At 42.3% G+C, this 17734-nt stretch overlaps 1 protein-coding gene across 1 annotated transcript; it reads left to right on the top strand.

Moving 5' to 3' along the window:
- Nucleotides 1-7870: 7870 nt before the first annotated feature.
- On the top strand, nucleotides 7871-10001 carry MOT1 (molybdate transporter 1). Its single transcript, XM_089621468.1, has 2 exons — nucleotides 7871-8794; nucleotides 9051-10001. The coding sequence occupies exons 1-2, from the start codon at nucleotides 8120-8122 to the stop codon at nucleotides 9786-9788; spliced, it is 1413 nt and encodes a 470-aa protein (XP_089477594.1). The 5' UTR covers nucleotides 7871-8119; the 3' UTR covers nucleotides 9789-10001.
- The last annotated feature ends 7733 nt before the right edge of the window (nucleotides 10002-17734 follow it).

Genomic DNA, 17734 nt, shown 5'->3' with positions numbered 1-17734 from the left:
GGAAAACGGCATCTTTTACTTCCTTAGCGCTGACCGGTCGTAGCAACTTCGCGTTTTGCTCATCCGTAACAGAGGGTCTCACTTCTCTCGTTACTTCCTCCCAATTACTCTCGGCTTCCTCAAAAAGCCCATCAAAATAAGCTACCATAGCTTGCAGCCCTGAATTCCAACTCACCCACTCACCTGCATCGTTCTTCAACTTCTCGATGGCGTTGGATTTCTGTCTTGACGAGGCGTAGGCGTGGAAAAACTTTCTGTTTTGGTCTCCGCCTCTTAACCACAATTGTTTAGATCTTTGTCTCCAATAAGTCTCTCTTGTTTGAAGCAATTCAAAAAGTTATGATTGATTCTTTTTGAATTCGTTAACCGATCTCGGGTCTCTCCCTCCCTTGAGTTTCCGAATTCTTGCTTTGCATTTGTTTATCCGAGGTTGTAAATTTCCGGTAATTTTGGTTCCCCACTCGGCTAACTCCTTTCCACATTCCGCCAATTTGTTCGCCAAACTCTGCCCCTGAAGCCGTACCCAGCTCTCATTCACCACCTCATGTGCCTCCGGGTTCCTCAACCATGCCGATTCTATTCTGATCTTCCTCGGTCTTGGGATTCTCAGCTTAGCCTCGGGTTCCAAGAAGATGGGCGTGTGATTCGAAGTTGATTCTTCAATGTTTTGCAGGGACGCCGTCGGGAAGATTCATGTCCATTGGTCATTGATTAGAACCTTGTCTAAGTGCAGCTCGACCCAATCTGGGCTTCCTCTTCCTCGCTCCCACGTGTATGGGTAACCCTTCAATTCGAGTTCTGCAAGTCCGCACTCCTGAATCGTTTCCTCGAAACCTCTCAGCAGCCACGCCGGATGTGGAGGACCACCTCGTTTATCTTCTGGGCGTGTAATATTGTTGGCGTCGCCGATGACGCACCAGGGTAGATGGTTTCTTCCATGAATTGTCTTCAATAAGTTCCAAGTTTCCTTCCTCAGGCTACGATTGGGCTCCCCGTATATGCCCATGATCTTCCAAATGGGCTGACCCTGGAGACTAACTTCAGTTTCTATGTGTTTTTTTAGTAGCTAATCAATTTTACATCTTCTTTAAATCTCCAAAATAACGCTAAACCTCAATTTCTTCCTTCCACATCAACAGAGAAAAAACCTTCAAACCCCAATTTATTCCTCAACCATTCAATTCTTTCCTTCTTACATAAAGTCTCACATAAAAAAATAAAACGAGGCTTCTTTTGACCTACAAGGTCCAAGAGGAACTGAATAGCCCGTGGGTTGCCAAGCCCATGGCAGTTCCAACTTAGAGTACTCATAACGTCTGGAGGGCCTGGAAACCAAGTCCCGCCAAAAACCCGTTTTTTGAACCCTTCTCTCCATTTTGGGCTCCTTCATATCCGCTTGAAACCAGCCCAATAGTATCCTCAGTTCTTCTTCGTTTAGGGTCAGTGATCACCAGGCCCAACTCGTCTTCTTCTGCGTCAGTTGTGGGGTCCACAGTTTGCTTCTCTTTTAATGCCGACATCTCCGGAGTCAAACGAGTTAACTGAGAATCCTTCAATTTCCTGATTTCGCTCCCCCTTATCCCCGATCTATTCGCGCCTCCGTCAATCACGTCCCCGCTCCTCTGATCTGGTTCTCTACAATCGTGGGATCGCTCCTGGATTCCTGCCGTTGATCTCTCTGCAACAAGATTTTCCGGATTGTACGCTCTCTCTCCTTCCCTGTTCTGCTCGTCGGGAAATTCCTTCTCTGTGTTCATCACCGGTCCCGTCCTTAGCCACTTCGATCCATTCTGGTTGAAATGCCGGCGAGGTTGTGCTCTCAGCCAAATCCCATAAGGTCTGACGATCTCCTCCGGTGGGATTTCGAAAAGCTTTTCACAAAACCTGTCAGTGTGTCCAATAAGGCCACAAATAAAGCAAAAGGATGGTGCTCTCTCGTATTTGAGGTTGACCCAGAAGAAATTTCCATCCCTTTTCCTTATCTTCATTCTTCGTTTTAAAGGCTCGGTCAATTTTAACGATACTCGTACTCGAAAATATTCCCTCCAATTCCCTGAGAAATTGTTTGGGTCAGATGCTATGAATCTCCCCACGTAATTGCCCACGTCTTTGACAATCCTTTCCGACATAAAACCCGGTAGTACGTCGTGTAATTGCACCCAGATGTCGAGATCATTCAAGACCATCTATTTCGGAATGTCTCCCTGCTTCAGTCGTGTGAAAACCAAGAGGGCTCTATTGAATGTCCATGGGCTCCCTTCTCTGACTCTCTGAATGTCAACCTCGTGGAAAAACTGGAATATATACCTGCGTGCTCCGATGTCCCTCACGTACATTCCTTTTCCCGGTCTCCACAATTCCGCTAGCGTATGTTGCATGGCCTGAAAATCAATGCTTCTTTCAGCCATGAATCTCCCCACCAGGCACCATCTAGTGTCAATTTCATCAGACGTCTCCTCTTCTCCGTCATACATCAGACCCCCATCTTCCTCCTCCTCCAATTGTATATTCGCATAGAGCTCAGAAATCTCCTCCACGCCTCATTCTCTCGCCATTTTTCTGGGATCTCAGTATTGTTTCTTCTGTTAACACAACCAATACTCTCCCCTTGGGAAAGCGACAAAGGCTAGTATTACAGTCGAAGACAAAAACTAAGATGGCCGTACTCAATGCTTGACGAACTCGACACAGATCTATACTCTCACCAAAGACAACCTACCATGTCACAGAAGGACAAGACGAACCCGTAATTTATACCAGACGGAACTTAATCAGAAGTTTTACTAATGGATAAATGATATAAATACCCCCTTGTACTTTTGCACGTTTAATAATTTGCCTCTTCACTAAATTTTGTTTGCAAATGTTAAGCTTCTATTAAGCAAGTCAATACGTTGGAAAAAAAGCTTCTGTAGTCACATTGCAAAATAATGTTTGCTGAGTATTGGAACAGCATGTCATATGTCTTAGTAGTCAAAGTATTTTAAAAACAATATTTCCAAAAATCGATTTCTTTATTTAGTAGCATTTTTCTAACACTCGGGGTTCCTCGTTGGGACGGTGGTTTATGGCCTCCTCTGAATCAGGACTTTTGGTCTGGTTTTGGATTCGAGAGGCCTCGTTTTGCTGCTTGGCTCCGTGAACTCCGTGATATAAAAATTTGACAAAAATAACGTCGACTTAATTCATTATGCTCATTCCTACTAAAAATTTCTCTTTGTATTATTTATTGTCTAGTTAGTTTTTTTAGTTCTCTCACAAAATAAAATAAAAAATCAGAATACGTTTATTGTGATAAGTTATGTCTATTGGTAACAATGTGTATCCAACTCAAAATATTATTGTCACAATTTCTCTTATTCTGTCTATCTTTTATGATTTTTAAGGCTAATAATAATTTACGTTGTTTTATGTGCCCTTTGTTTGCATTAATTTTGCGGAGATTTGGCCGTCGATGATCAACACCACGCGATGCAATGTTTGGGAGAGATGACATCGGTCATATTATTTTTTTACTTTCTAAATGTAGACATATGACCGATGTCATCTCTCCCAAACATTGCATCGCGCGGTGTTGATCATCGACGGCCAAATCTGCGTCTTCTCTTTCGAACTCGTCGACGGCGCAGTTGATTTCGAGTTCTACAATCCCGATTCCAATGAATGGTCGCCTGTACCACAACCTCCGTTTGATTTTGACTATTTTTGAGTTGAAGCCAATCAGTCATTTGGCGAGGTCCATATACTAGCCCATCAAGCAACATGTAAGCGTGATGTCCTATTAAAGAAGTTGCTTTGTCGCTGTAATTGAACGACATGGTAGTAGCTCTCTATTATGATCTGTTGATCTGTGCTTAATCCAATGACCACTACCAGACCAAGAAAAGCTGTTTCATTAAAAGGGACTCGAATATTGTATTCACTTCAGTCTCTTCATTTGATACATGCTTCTAAGAATTCTCTTCATCTTCTTCTCTCTGAGTGTTTGTATTCTTGGGTGATCTACTTGATCGTATTTCCATGTGAGAAACTGTGATAAAGAATCATTGTATAGATAGATTGAGCGAGTGATTGTAGAGAGAAACAGTTTGGTGAGGTTGAAGGTGTAACCAGAAAAATCCTAGTACAGACCGAGCTTCTCCGAACGGATCTCAACATACACATGGGTCTTTATTGGCCAAAGCATGGGAAAAATCCTGGTTGTTTTCTTTCTTTTCTTTTCAGCTTATTCGTTTGTGTGATTGTGTGTGGTTTGATTAGATTAGGCAATTAGATTTAGGGCAAAATTGCTACAACTACGATCCCGATTGCAATGTTAATTTGATCGAATACTACTTTGAGGATCTCAGACTATTTATTAACATGGGATTCGAATCGTTCTTCATCGATTTCGGAAGCACAGAATCCGACTGGGTCAGGTGTGATTTGTGGACGAAGGGCGTGATTAAGCTACCGTTTAGATTGTTGCATCAAGGACGGTGGGTTATTATTTTCACCTTCTTTGTTTGTCGTTGACGCCGCCGAGGGTGAAGCAGTGATAAGTTATATTGAGGATTTGATTCAACGACGAGAGTGGTCTCACAGGAGCTATGCAGTCGCGGTGGTGCGAAAGAATGAGTGTGAGATATTGAGGCATGTGTGGTCCAATCCAAAAGCTGGACAGATTACTGGCTTCTTGCCGTTGATTTGATTACTTTTGATGCTCAAGCCATCCCTTCAATTCTAAAATTACACCTCTTTTACACGGCCATTCCTGTTGATTCTTATCTGAGCCTTCTAGGTGTTTTTCCAATGTAAGTTTTTTTATATTCTAATGCTAGGCTTTGCTTTTATATGTATGTCTATTATGGTTAGGAATACTGATTTTATTTTCATGTCTAGCATACGACATGAAGAAGGAAAAGAGAAAATGGGGGTTTCGACGACGACAACGAAGAAGAAAACAAAGAACACTCATGCACTATGTTTTTGTGGCTGCCCTAGTCGCAACGCTCTTCTCAATTGGGCTAGCTAGTTGATATTGCTTGTGATAGTAGTCTCTTTGTAATTTTTCTCCTTAGCATTAGTTTCCAATATAAATCTGTATATTATTTACTAGCATTTTTCAAACACTTGAATATAAGATTTATTTGTATTCGTAAACATATATTATGCCTAAATATAGTTAAACTATTTTATTTCGTAAACATATCTTATTCCAACATATCTTATGCCTAAAAGATTTTTCGTCACTCTAATTATTTACTTGAAGGTTTTAATACGCGCGCGCACATATATATACATATATATATATATATATATATATATATATATATATATATGTCCACGCAGAGAGACACAAATGTTCATATTATTATTAGTTCTATAGTTTGCAAATTGGCAGTGTCCTAAGTTTACTTATTTCGGTAATATTGTAGGATCGCCAAAATCGATGAATAAAGTTTAAATCTCTCTATCTCACACAATTATATATATATATATATATATATATATATATATATATATATATATATATATATAATATCAAAATATATTTTAATTGTAAGTTAGGGGCGGAGGCGGATCTACGTTTATGCGGTTGGGGGTAAGGCCGTAAGGGTCACTTGTCCCTTCCGGTTTTCTTCATATTTTTTAAATACTAATTTCAATTTTCATAAAAAGGAAAATGTTAATTTTAAAAATATTGTGTATAACTCTTAAAACATAATTCATAATATACATCTCTATATTTTGTAGCATTTCTCTACCACATAAATATAAGATTTATTCTTAGCTTTATTTTAATAGTCAAAAGTATATTTAAAATATATTTTTCAATATACATCTGTATATTTAATAACATTTTTCTAACACTTAAATATAAGATTTATTCTTGATCATATATTCTGTCCTTGAATAGCTAAATAATATATTTTTTGTCACTCTAAATATTTACTTAATTAAAGGTTTTAATACATACACATATATATGTCCCCGCAGAGAGACACTAATGTTGACATTACACTATTTCTCTAGTTTTCAAATTGGCAGTGTCCTAAGTTTACTTATTTCGTTAACGTGTACGATCGCCAAAATGTTGTTGACTTTTAAAAAAAATCTGTAAAATAAAACTGGTAGCAGATATGACCGGAAACAAGCTGCATGAAAAATGCTGATACTAATAATAATAATAATAATAATAATAATAATAATTTTTGAAATCGAGCTCGTCAGTTCGCCCTCTCGAGTCACTTCGTCAGCTCGTCAGTTCGCCCTCCCGGGTCACTTCATCAGCTCGTCAGTTCGCCCTTCCTCCTGACAAGCGTGCCTTCCTCCTGACAAGCATGCCTCGGAAATCCTCACTCCTTGGAACTCATATCACATGGGAAAATGTGTTACATTTATTTGTCATCTATTTTCCATGTCTTATTTTTCTGTGTAACATTTATTACTTTCTATTTCCTAGATAGGTATTATTACATGTATTTATTACACTCTCTCTTGTATCCACCATATGTATGAATAGGTGATACAAGTTCATATCAAATATAAGGAAATTTTCAAAGTCTCGGAACACTCTCTCTCTCTTCTCCGATTCTCTCTCTTTCTTTATCTTTTCAACATGGTATCAGAGCAGGGAAAATCAATCACCATGAACACTACTCCGACCACCTTTCGCTCTCAATCTGAATCCTTCTCCCAACATATCACGAGCCATAAACTCAATGGTCACAACTTCCTACAGTGGTCACAATCCGTGCTCATGTTCATATCGGGACGAGGTAAAGATGACTACCTCACAAGCGCGGCAAAATCTCCAAAGATCGAAGATCCGGCGTTCAAGAGTTGGAAGACAGATAACAACATGGTGATGTCCTGGCTCATAAACTCTATGCATCCCGAAATCGGGGAAACATTCCTCCTTTACCCAACGGCAGCAGAAATCTGACAAGCAGCTAGAGAAATCTTCTCCAACTCAGAAAATGTGTCCGAGCTGTTTGAAACTGAGAATACTCTCCACGACCTACGTCAAAGAGAGATGTCTGTTACTCAGTTCTTCAGCTCGCTCACGCATCTATGGCAGAAGATCGACCTCTACGAACATCACCAGTGGACCTGCCCCGAAGACTCAAAACTCTACCGCAGGATAGTGGAGACCAAACGTGTGTTTAAACTATTATCCGGACTCAACAAAGACCCCGACGAGGTCAGAGGTCGGATACTTAGTACAAAACTACTACCATCACTCCGTGAAGCCTTCTCCGCGGTCAGACACGAGGAAAGTAGGAGGAAACTCATGCTTGGAGTCATCCAATCGAGCTCAATTCCGAGCTCATCCTCAGACTCGTCTGCCCTCACCACGCATGGAGACGAAGCACTTGCAGCTCGCATCGTAACAGAAAGACCTCGCAAACCTCGCCCCTACTGCGATCATTGCAGACGACCTGGACACCTCCGAGAAACCTGCATGGGAAACCACCGAGCTCGAAGTCAACCCGAGACAGCAAGGATCCAAACTCAGCTGTGGTATCAGTTCGCTCTCCCGAGTCACTTCGTCAGCTCGTCAGTTCGCCCTCCCGGGTCACTTCGTCAGCTCGTCAGTTCGCCCTTCCTCCTGACAAGCGTGCCTTCCTCCTGACAAGCATCCCTCGGAAATCCTCACTCCTTGGAACTCATATCACATGGGAAAATGTGTTACATTTATTTGTCATCTATTTTCCATGTCTTATTTTTCTGTGTAACATTTATTACTTTCTATTTCCTAGATAGTATTATTACATCCACCATATGTATAAATAGGTGATACAAGTTCATATCAAATATAAAGAAATATTCAAAGTCTCGGAACACTCTCTCTCTCTTCTCCGATTCTCTCTCTTTCTTTATCTTTTCAACAATAATAATAATAATAATTATTACAATTATAATTATAAAAGTCAAACATATCCGTGTGCGCCGGATATTTCCACTATTTATATAATTGTCTTTTTTTTTCTTTTTTTTTTTCCCTCTCGCTAAGACTCTTTACACTCGTCCTAGCTTGCTTATCATTATACGTCCAAAAGAAACCCCTCTCTTAATCAACTAAACAAAGCACACAAAACCCGTAGAAAAAAAAGAAAAAAAAAACAGAGGAGCCATGGAGTCACGGCACCAACAAAACGAGGAAGGTGACGATAACGAGACAGCAAAGGTCCCATTTTTCCGGGGCAGAATAATGATTGGCAAAGTGCGGTCAAACCTGGCGTTCCGGTCGAAAAGGGCGGAGGTGAACGGCGCGATGGGCGACCTCGGGACGTACATCCCGATCGTGCTGGCGCTGACTCTCTCCCGCGGCCTCGACCTCGGGACGACCCTCATCTTCACGGGCGCCTACAACCTCCTGACGGGGGCCTTCTACGGCGTCCCAATGCCCGTCCAGCCCATGAAGTCCATCGCGGCGGCCGCCCTCTCCGACCCCAACTTCGGCGTCCCCGAGATCATGGCCGCCGGCATCCTCACCGGCTCCGCCCTCCTCCTCCTGGGCGCCACCGGCCTCATGCACCTCGTCTACCGACTCGTCCCCCTCTCTGTGGTCCGCGGCATCCAGCTCGCCCAGGGCCTCTCCTTCTCCCTCACCGCCGTCAAATACGTCCGCAAACTCCAAGACCTCCCCAAGTCTAAGTCCCTCGCAAACCGCCCCTGGCTCGGCCTCGACGGCCTAATTCTAGCCCTCTCCGCCGCCGCATTCATCCTCCTCGTCTCCGGCGCCGGCCCAGAGCCAGAGCCAGAGCCAGAGCCGGAAACAGACACTCTTCAGCAGGCACCAACCGAGGTGGGTGTGAGGAGGGGCTTAATTTTTGCAGTTTTTATTTATTTATTTTAAATTAGCTTCGTCCCTGCTCGTCAGCCGATAAGGTGGCGGAGAGTTTGTTTTTCGCTCCCCTCGGCGGACGCTGATGGTCTCCGTGCTCGGGACGGCCGTAGGGTTTGCCCGCCGGCCGGGGCTGTCAATATTTATATTTTGCACATTTTGCAAGTTTTTTTTTAATTTTTTACCTTACATTTCTGGCTTTCGTCCTGCTCGTCAGCCGAGAAGGTGGCGGAGAATTCTTTTTTCGCTGCCGTCGGCGCTGATGGTCGCGGTGCTCGGGACGGCGCTGGCGTTCGCCCGGCGGCCGGGGCTGGCAGGGGAGATAAAGGCGGGGCCATCGAGGATGGGTATAGTGAAGATCCCGGCGAAGGCGTGGAGGGACGGGTTCGTGAAGGGGACGGTCCCGCAGCTGCCGCTGTCGGTGCTGAACTCGGTGGTGGCGGTGGTGAAGCTGTCGGCGGACTTGTTCCCCGGGCGGGGGGAGTTCTCGGCAACGTCGCTTTCGGTGACCGTGGGGCTGATGAACCTGACGGGGTGCTGGGTGGGGGCCATGCCGTGCTGCCACGGGGCGGGCGGGCTGGCGGGGCAGTACCGCTTCGGGGGGCGGAGCGGGGCCTGCGTGGCGCTCCTCGGGGCCGCCAAGGCAGTGCTGGGGCTCGTCCTCGGGTCGTCCCTCGTGGCCGTGCTCTCGGGATTCCCCGTCGGCCTTCTCGGGGTGCTCCTGCTCTTCGCGGGGGTCGAGCTCGCCATGACGTGTCGGGATATGGACAAGAAGGAGGACGTGTTCGTGGTGCTTGTGGTCACCGCGGTGTCGCTGGTGGGGTCCAGCGCCGCGCTGGGGTTCTTGGTTGGAATGGTGGTTCATGGGATCCTCCGAATCAGGACTCTTGGGTCTGGGTCGGGATCTGAGAGGCCTCGTTTTTCTGCTTGGATCCGTGGAACTGGAATTCCCTAAACTAACTGTTTGACCGCAAGTCAACAACGTGTACGTAATTGATTGTGTTCATTCATTCCTACTGACATTTTATGATCTTATTGTGGTTTTTGTGTGTTTTGTATTATATTATCTCACCCAAAAAAAAAAGTCAGAAGACGTTTCTTGTATTCAGTTATGTCTTTAATTATGTAATATTATTGTTTTGGAGAAGTGTGACATATTTTTTATTTTTTTTCTTTTCAAAATCTATTTTTTTTAGCCTGACGGATTTATTTAAATTGCATCGGCCGTAGCCCAAATACGACACTCTCACTGGCCTGAAATTAATTTGAGATTAATTTGTGATATTTGAGTCCCTGCATTTGTGTAGGTTTGAACAGGTTAAATTAATTTTGTCCTTTATTAAAAATGTTGATTTCTCTTATTCGCTTTCAGGTTTTGTCATTTAGTTGTAGTACTGTATCTGTCGTTGAGGATGAAATAAGAATTGACGTGTGATAAAGAAGCTGGTAATACCCCTTCGAAGAGAACACAGAATTGAATCCCGTCTGACGTATTGCCCATATTTATTATAATAAATTTTTATATTTATCCAGCTCTCATATTTATATATATCTGCTCTAGTATTCATAATATGCTCTTAAAAAAAAATGAAGTGTGACCATTATATTTAAATTTAAGTAGTCGTGTATTTTAATGGTTGTAAAAAAAGTAAAAAAAGTAAACGTTTGTCCACATTCCATGGTCAGCGTCGTGTGTGCGCTTTTCCCTCCCTCAGATAGCAACTGTGGTAGTCAATAGAGCGCAGTTGTACCCAAATTATTAGCAATTTATAGTTTACTTTTTTAGAAAGTGTATTTTACAAAATGCAATTGTCGTCGCATTAATAAAATAAATCAATTGCAGAATATAAAGTTAGAAAACAAGAATCCATATACGGATGCTAGACATATCGTATTCCTCCTTATTATAAAGACATGACATCTATTATTAGGAATAAGATCAGTTACACAACATGATTTTATTCCAAATCAATCAGTGGCAAACTATTGATCGTCCATTTTAAATGGTATGTCACAACGAGTTTATTCTTTACAACTATCTCGATTCTCTTATATCAGGAAGTTTCAATTAATGATTTATTCTTCTTATTATTGTTAATTAATTTTGAGATAAAACCTAGTGATACTTTGACATCTTATAAAATTAACAAAATTAACGAGTTGTCAAACTTTCTAACATTATACACACGTATGTTAAAAGGTTTTATAAAAGGGAAAAATTATATTAAGATTATATAATGTTGACAGACAAAATTAGTACAATAAATGTCTCATGAAGAGCACTTAGTTCCGAGAACGTAGTCCTGAACACTCCGAATGTCTAGATAAGATTATCTTTAAATACAGACGAATCTAGTAAAATAGAGAAAATAAACGAAGGTGTTGAAGATAGGTGAAGTTTGTGGCGAGTGCTAGTGTGTATGTAAAAGAAGTGTCTCTTTCTCTTCAGCGAATTCCTCCTCTATTTATAAGGGTCTTTGGGTCGAGTACGTAGGGTAATCAGTTTCACGTTCTTGAAGATTTATCGAGTAACCGCTCCCAAGACGTGCATAATGGGTGGTTACTCCTCTTTTGCTCGGCATATAACCGTTGAGGTTTGCATTTTGCTTTAGTTTTAATTTATGTACACGTGTTTTCTTTATTTTGACTAGTCTTTGACCTGCCAGTTTCTCTTTTCTTCGAAGTTTTGTTCGGTATGGTTCGCTCTTGCCTTATAAACTGATCGTTCATTAACCTTCGTGAGCCCTCGGACCTATTTCAAAATAGAACGAAAACGCTCGATCGTTTTTTTTTTTTACAAAACGGTACGTCGTTTCGGCGACTATCAAACGATATTTTAGGCTGAAACAAAAAATACAGTCTTCGTCAGCCACTAGACCACCGGCAGCGACAACGCTAACGAAAGTCACCGATTTTCGTCGACATTTATAACCTTGGTTTACACAACATAAAAAAAAAATTAATACTTGACGCAAACAATTAATGCCCACGTTGGGCGAAAACGTGGGCATTAATACTTGAGTTCCTCTTCTATTTATAGTTGTCTTGTGTTGATAACGTTGGGTGATCAATCTCACGTCTCTGACGGTTACCACTCTGCTGCTCTTCGTTTGTGCGCTTAGTGGGTGGTTATTTTTCGTGCTTTCCTTAGTCGTAACCGTCAAGGTGATCGTTTTGTTTATGTTTATTTACACGTGTTTGATTTGTTTTGACTAGTCTTTGACCTATCAGTTTCTCTTCTCTTCGAAGTTCTGCTCGGTAGGGACCGTTCTTGATTTATGAATGAGTCATTCTCTATCTTTCATGAGTTCTCGGGCCTATTTGACTCGAACTCTTGTCTGGATTTGTTTTGTTCTCGGCACTCCGAGGACTCTTTTGGTCGTTTCGGATTATTTGAGTAACAGCAGCCTTCCAGTTTCTTAGTATTTTAGCAAAAATGGTAAGAAACTATTCAGTCTAATCTTCTATTCAATTAAACTTCACTCATTTTCACTATTTGATCTTCTCGGCACTAGCCGAGGTGGGTTATTATTTTTCCACCATTTCATTTATTTTCAGGGGAATTAGTGGAGTACGGCGTCGCTCTGTTTGACCAAAAGCTTGATTTTTTCCAGTCTTTATGCCTTCAAATATCTTGGGTACGTTGCTTATATGCTCTTTTATGTGATTTTTGTTCACAATGCATGTGTTTTGCCCAGTTTTTGTGAAATTATATTAAAGGTTTGCCTTGTGAGTCTGCTCGAACCTTTACGCTAGGAATTATTTATGTGATATCATAGGAAATGGGTGGTCGTTCGAGGCTGAATTTGAGGATTGATCCTCGAGTAGTCAGGAGGACCGATCCTGATCCTGATCCCGAGGAGGTTACTTTTCCTTCCGGGAATAGTGTCTCGTTCTTTCGAGTCCGTGATTGCCATCGCGCTTTCGCAAGTTTTTCATCGTCCTCCCGTGCATCCTGAGTTCATGAATAAGGAGCTTATGGAATTGGTGTTTGACTCCCCGATATTTTATTGTAGGGATGAGATGTCATCCGAGTCGAGTGCCCTCATGTTCGTGGAAAAAGCCAGTCTTCCTCCGAGCCATTTCTCAGAGCCTGCATCTTCCTCTATGCTTGAAGCTGAGGAAGCGGTTTTAAGGTCTGAATTGCCTGGTCCGAGCGGTCAGACCTTTGGCTTGGACATCCTAGAGGACGATCTTGACGATGACGTTTTTGAACTTCGGGAAGGCTAGTTCTCGGCCATTCAATGGACTTCTCGGGTCTCCCCTTTGTATCTCGCAAGACTACGCAAGGACTTTCGGATACTTGAGAGTATCGTGTTATCGGTCTCGGAGGAGCACGAGCGTGCTTGCAATCCTCCGCCTGGGAAAGTGGTGCTTAACGTCGCCATTTTGAGAGTGATTGGGGGGTTACCTATCCATCTGCTTATTTCTTAGTTTGTGGCCGACTTGGGTTGTACTTCGACTTTACTCGTCCCAAACGTCTATCGAACATTTGTCGGGATGACGGTCCTCTTGGCTAAGTTCTACAATCGGCCTCCGGTATTGGCTGATTTTTCCCCGTTTTATAGTTTAAAGTCGTCCCCGGACTAGCATGGTTTTTACAATGCTTGCGCTCATGATAACTCCGAGAAAGTTGTCACCCGCCTTCCGAGCAGCCAGAAAAAATGGAAGGATTATTTTTCTGGAGGGTGACTTTTCTTATGATATATGTGTGTTCGCGTCGGAGTTCTCGGTGCTTGGTGCGATTTAGTTTCTTAAAAACTTTCTTAGTTTTGTTTCTATTTATTAACTCTGTTTTTCTCTTGCTCTTAGGTCCGTTGCCTCAGTACGACGACGAGGACCTCCCAGATCATTCTCAGATCTTCGATTTAGCGGAGATTGATCGATCAACTTACGTGTTGTCGGATCCAGACATTTTAGAAAACTATTATTTCTACCTGTATTCTAGTAGGCGATTTCTTACCTTAATGCTTCCTTTTAAATTTACAACTTTATTAAGATTTACTTGGTCACTTACAGAGATGGGAAGAACGAGAGCGGATCCAGCGGACGTTTTGGCCAATCCAAAGCGACAGCACGCGGTGTCCAAGATTGCCACTCTGAGGAAGACTACGACTTCGGCTCCGCCCAAGGCGGCTAACACTTCGAGGGCGCCTGCCTCTGACTTTGCCGAGCCTTCTAGTGCTCGGGACCATTTGGCTCCGACTATGATCTTTCTTCAAGGACATCTGTCTGCGGACGATGTTGGGGCCATACGGTCAAAGGCGGCAGTGGATCGCCTGGAGTCGGTGGCCGAGGCCACTGCTTTGATATGTGCCTTACTTCTTTGATAACTATTTTCCTTAACAGTTTTTGTTAATGTTTGCTTTGCTTTTGCGCAGGCTCTTGCCGGAGCCGTGAGTCTGGTGGATACAGTTGGTGCCGAGCTCCACTTGCTCAAGAAGAGGAACGATTATTTCCTCAAAGAGCGCGACGCGGCTAGGGCCGAGCTGGAGAAGGTTATGTCGGAGCTGGAAGAGAAGTATCGTGCCGATCTTGAGACTGCTCGCGCTGCCGCGCGCTTGGAAGGAGTGGAGGCCTACAAGGCATCTGAGGATTACCGCAATATGCGGGATGATCTTTACAACGCCGACCTCGTCGAAGCGGTCAAAATCTTGGGTCCGAGAAATCCTACTTTGGATACCACGGACCTGGATGATGAATCCGAGTCGACTGAGGGTAACCCAGATCAAGTGCCTCCCTCCGGTGCAGTCGCGGATACGCCTGAACAAGACTGGTGAAGAACTTTTTCTTTTTTCTCTCTCTTTTTTTTATTACTTTATCGCTCCAACCCGAAAAGGTTTTGAACTATTGGTCTGTGGTTGGACCTTAATATTGTAATATTATTTTTCGCGCTGACCCGAAAGTTGTTTGAACTACTGGTCCATTGTCAGACCTTAATAGTGTAATATTATATTATCGCTCCAACCCAAAAGGGTTTTGAACTATTGGTATGTGATCGGACCTTAATAAAATCTTCTTAGATTCAGCATATTTGATCTTATTTTGTTTATATCTGTGTTTGTTAGAAGGCTTTTTAGAGTAAAAATATTTCTAAGAGAAAATATTTCTAAGTGTAAAAATGACTAAGTAAAACTTTTTTTCTTTCACTTGAAGCTCTAAAGTGAAAAATAATTCTTAGCAAAGATATGTCTAAGTACTTTTAGTCCTGTTCGGTACCTAAAGGAGTCCTTAGCACTTGAGGTCGAATTTAAGTGGTAAAATGATTAATCGGTAAAATGAACTTTAGTTATCGGGACCGAGTTTATGCTCGGTACCTTTAGAAAATTTCGTTAATATTTTTCTAGTAACAATCGAACAAAAGAGAAAAAAAGGAAAATAATCTATTGATATATTATTTTTTGTGATTACATTTGGTCTACGAATACGGCCAAGCCGTTTTTTGAAGATTAAAATAAAAAAAGGTACGTTAACTTGCGACCAAGCCGCTTTTTGACTTTTTTTTGCAAACTTCTAAACTAAACGAAAAAGTGCGAAGGTGCTCAGCATTCCATAGATTTTTCTCCATGTTTATATTCAGTTGATGTAACAGGTACACCCCGTTTTCGAAGTCTTCCTTGATGACGTATGGTCCTTCTCTATTAGCTCCGAGTGCTCTTTCTTGTTGCACTTTGGTGTGGAGGAAAACTTTTCGAAGGACTTTGTCACTAATCTTGAATTTGCGGGGACGGACTTTCCTGTTAAAATACCGAGCAATTCTTTGTTGGTTAGATAGATTTCTTAATCATGCTTTTTCTCGTCTTTCTTCTAGTAGATCGATATTAAAACAGAGATTTTCGATGTTTACCTATGTCGAGTAGTTTTCTTGTCGCACTGTCGGGATCATAACGTCTGTTGGGATTAGAGCGTCGGAACCGTATACGAGAGAGAAAAGCGTTTCTCCATTTGCGGATTGGCTGGTTGTTCAGTACGACCATATGACTTCGGGTAGTGTTTCTACCCATGCCCCTTTGTGGCTGTCTAGTTTTGTCTTCAGACCATGCTTGATGGTTTTTTTGACAGCTTCGACTAGCCCATTGCTTTGAGGTCGGACTGCACCCTCATTTTCCTGCTGGTAATGCTCTGATGAGATCTATCCTCCCTTCGGCGAATGGTACCGAGAACGTCATTGAGATGAGGGGAGAAGGTGGAAGTCGTGGTATGTTCGAGAATTTTTTACATTTCTGGCATTTTCATACCGTGTCCCGAGCATCCATTTTTATTGTGGGCCAATAAACTCCTTATCGGAGTATCTTTTGTGCTAATGCTTCTGCCCCAATGTGACTTTCGCAAATTCGCTCGTGTATTTTCCTGAGGGCATATTTTGCCTCGTCTTCGTCCATACATCTTAGCAAAGGATAGGAGAATCCTCGCTTGTAGAGCGTGTTTCCTTCCAGCACATATCTTGCAGCTCGGAACTTTAAGTTTCGTGCTTCTGCCTTGATTTCTGGTAGGTTTCCGTCTCTTAGGTACTCCTTGATCAGATCCTACCATCTTGCTTGTTGTCTTACTTGCAAGACTAGATTCCCTTCTTGAATGCTCGGGTACTGGATTTAGATGACATGGACAAGGTCGGAAGCAGATCCGTGAGTGACCAACTTTGCCAAGGCGTATGCTTCTTCGTTCATGGACAGAGGAATCTGAGCGATCTCGCAACTTTCAAACTCTTGTATGAGGTTGCGAGCTTTCTCGGCATATTGCGACATCTTTTCGCCTTTTTCCTGAAATTCGTTCTTTATTTGGTTAATTATTAATTGGGAGTCCGAGTACAATTTTAGCTTTTTGATTTCTAAATCTTTTGCTATTTCTAGTCCATGGATCATGGCTTCGTACTCAGCCCTCATTGTTAGAGGAATTAAATACAAACTTTAAAGCGAATTTTACCTTGTATCCGTCTGGTCCGGTGAGTGCGATTCCCACTCCGGTGCCTTTTTCGTTCGCTTCACCATCTACATGCATTTCTCATGTGGGGTATTCGACTGGCCTGTATGTGAACTCAACAATGAAATCCGCCATAGCCTACCCTTTGATGGCTGGTTGGGGTCTGAAATAGATGTCGTATTGCGTGAGCTCGATCAACCACTTCATCAGCCTTCCCGACACACCTGGCTTTTGCAGAATTTTTCGAAGCGGGAAGTTAGTTAGTACAGTGATGGGGTGAGCTGGGAAGTAGTGCTTTAACTTCCTTGAGGCAGTTATGAGGGCGACTGCCAACTTCTCTAGCTCCGGATATTTTCCTTCTGCCTCGTTGAGACGCCGGGAAGTGTAATATACCGAAAGCTGGTGCTGCTCATCGTTCTTGATTAGTGTGAGCTCACTGCATGTTCCGAGACGGCAAGGCATATCTCCAGGGGCTCTCTTTCTTCCACCTTTCTTAAGGTTGGGAACCAAGCGAAGTGCTCTTTTAAAGATTCGAAATCTTTGTTGCACTGCTCGATCCACTCGAATCTTTCGAGCCTCTATGATCTAGATATGAATCGACTTAATGCCGCAATGCATCGCGTTAGCTTCTGGACTTCTTTGATGTTTCGCGAAGGCTTCATATCCAGCAGAGCTGTAGTAAAAGATAAACTTTTGAATCTCTCGACTTGTAAATTCACGTTTGATAAATGAGCTTCCGTTTGTTACAATTAAATTCTCGAGCGAATTATGGTCATATAAGTTTATCTATTTAATTTAAAATATTTTAAGGTAATGGATAATCTCGGAATAAATAAAATATTTATCGAGTTCCTCTCGAATAATAAATTATTTTCCGACGAAATATTTCGGAAATTAATTTAAGAAATAAATTATCAAAGATGAGAATTATTTACGAGAAACCTTAAATATATTTAAATTAATCGTGAACGAACGAAAAAA

This window comes from Urtica dioica, chromosome 7, assembly GCF_054948205.1.
Source record: "Urtica dioica subsp. dioica isolate 48M chromosome 7, U.dioica_male_clone48M_v1_H2, whole genome shotgun sequence".
NCBI lineage: Eukaryota > Viridiplantae > Streptophyta > Magnoliopsida > Rosales > Urticaceae > Urtica > Urtica dioica.
Note: the sequence above shows the minus strand (reverse complement) of the source record. Positions and strands in the feature narration are given on the sequence as shown.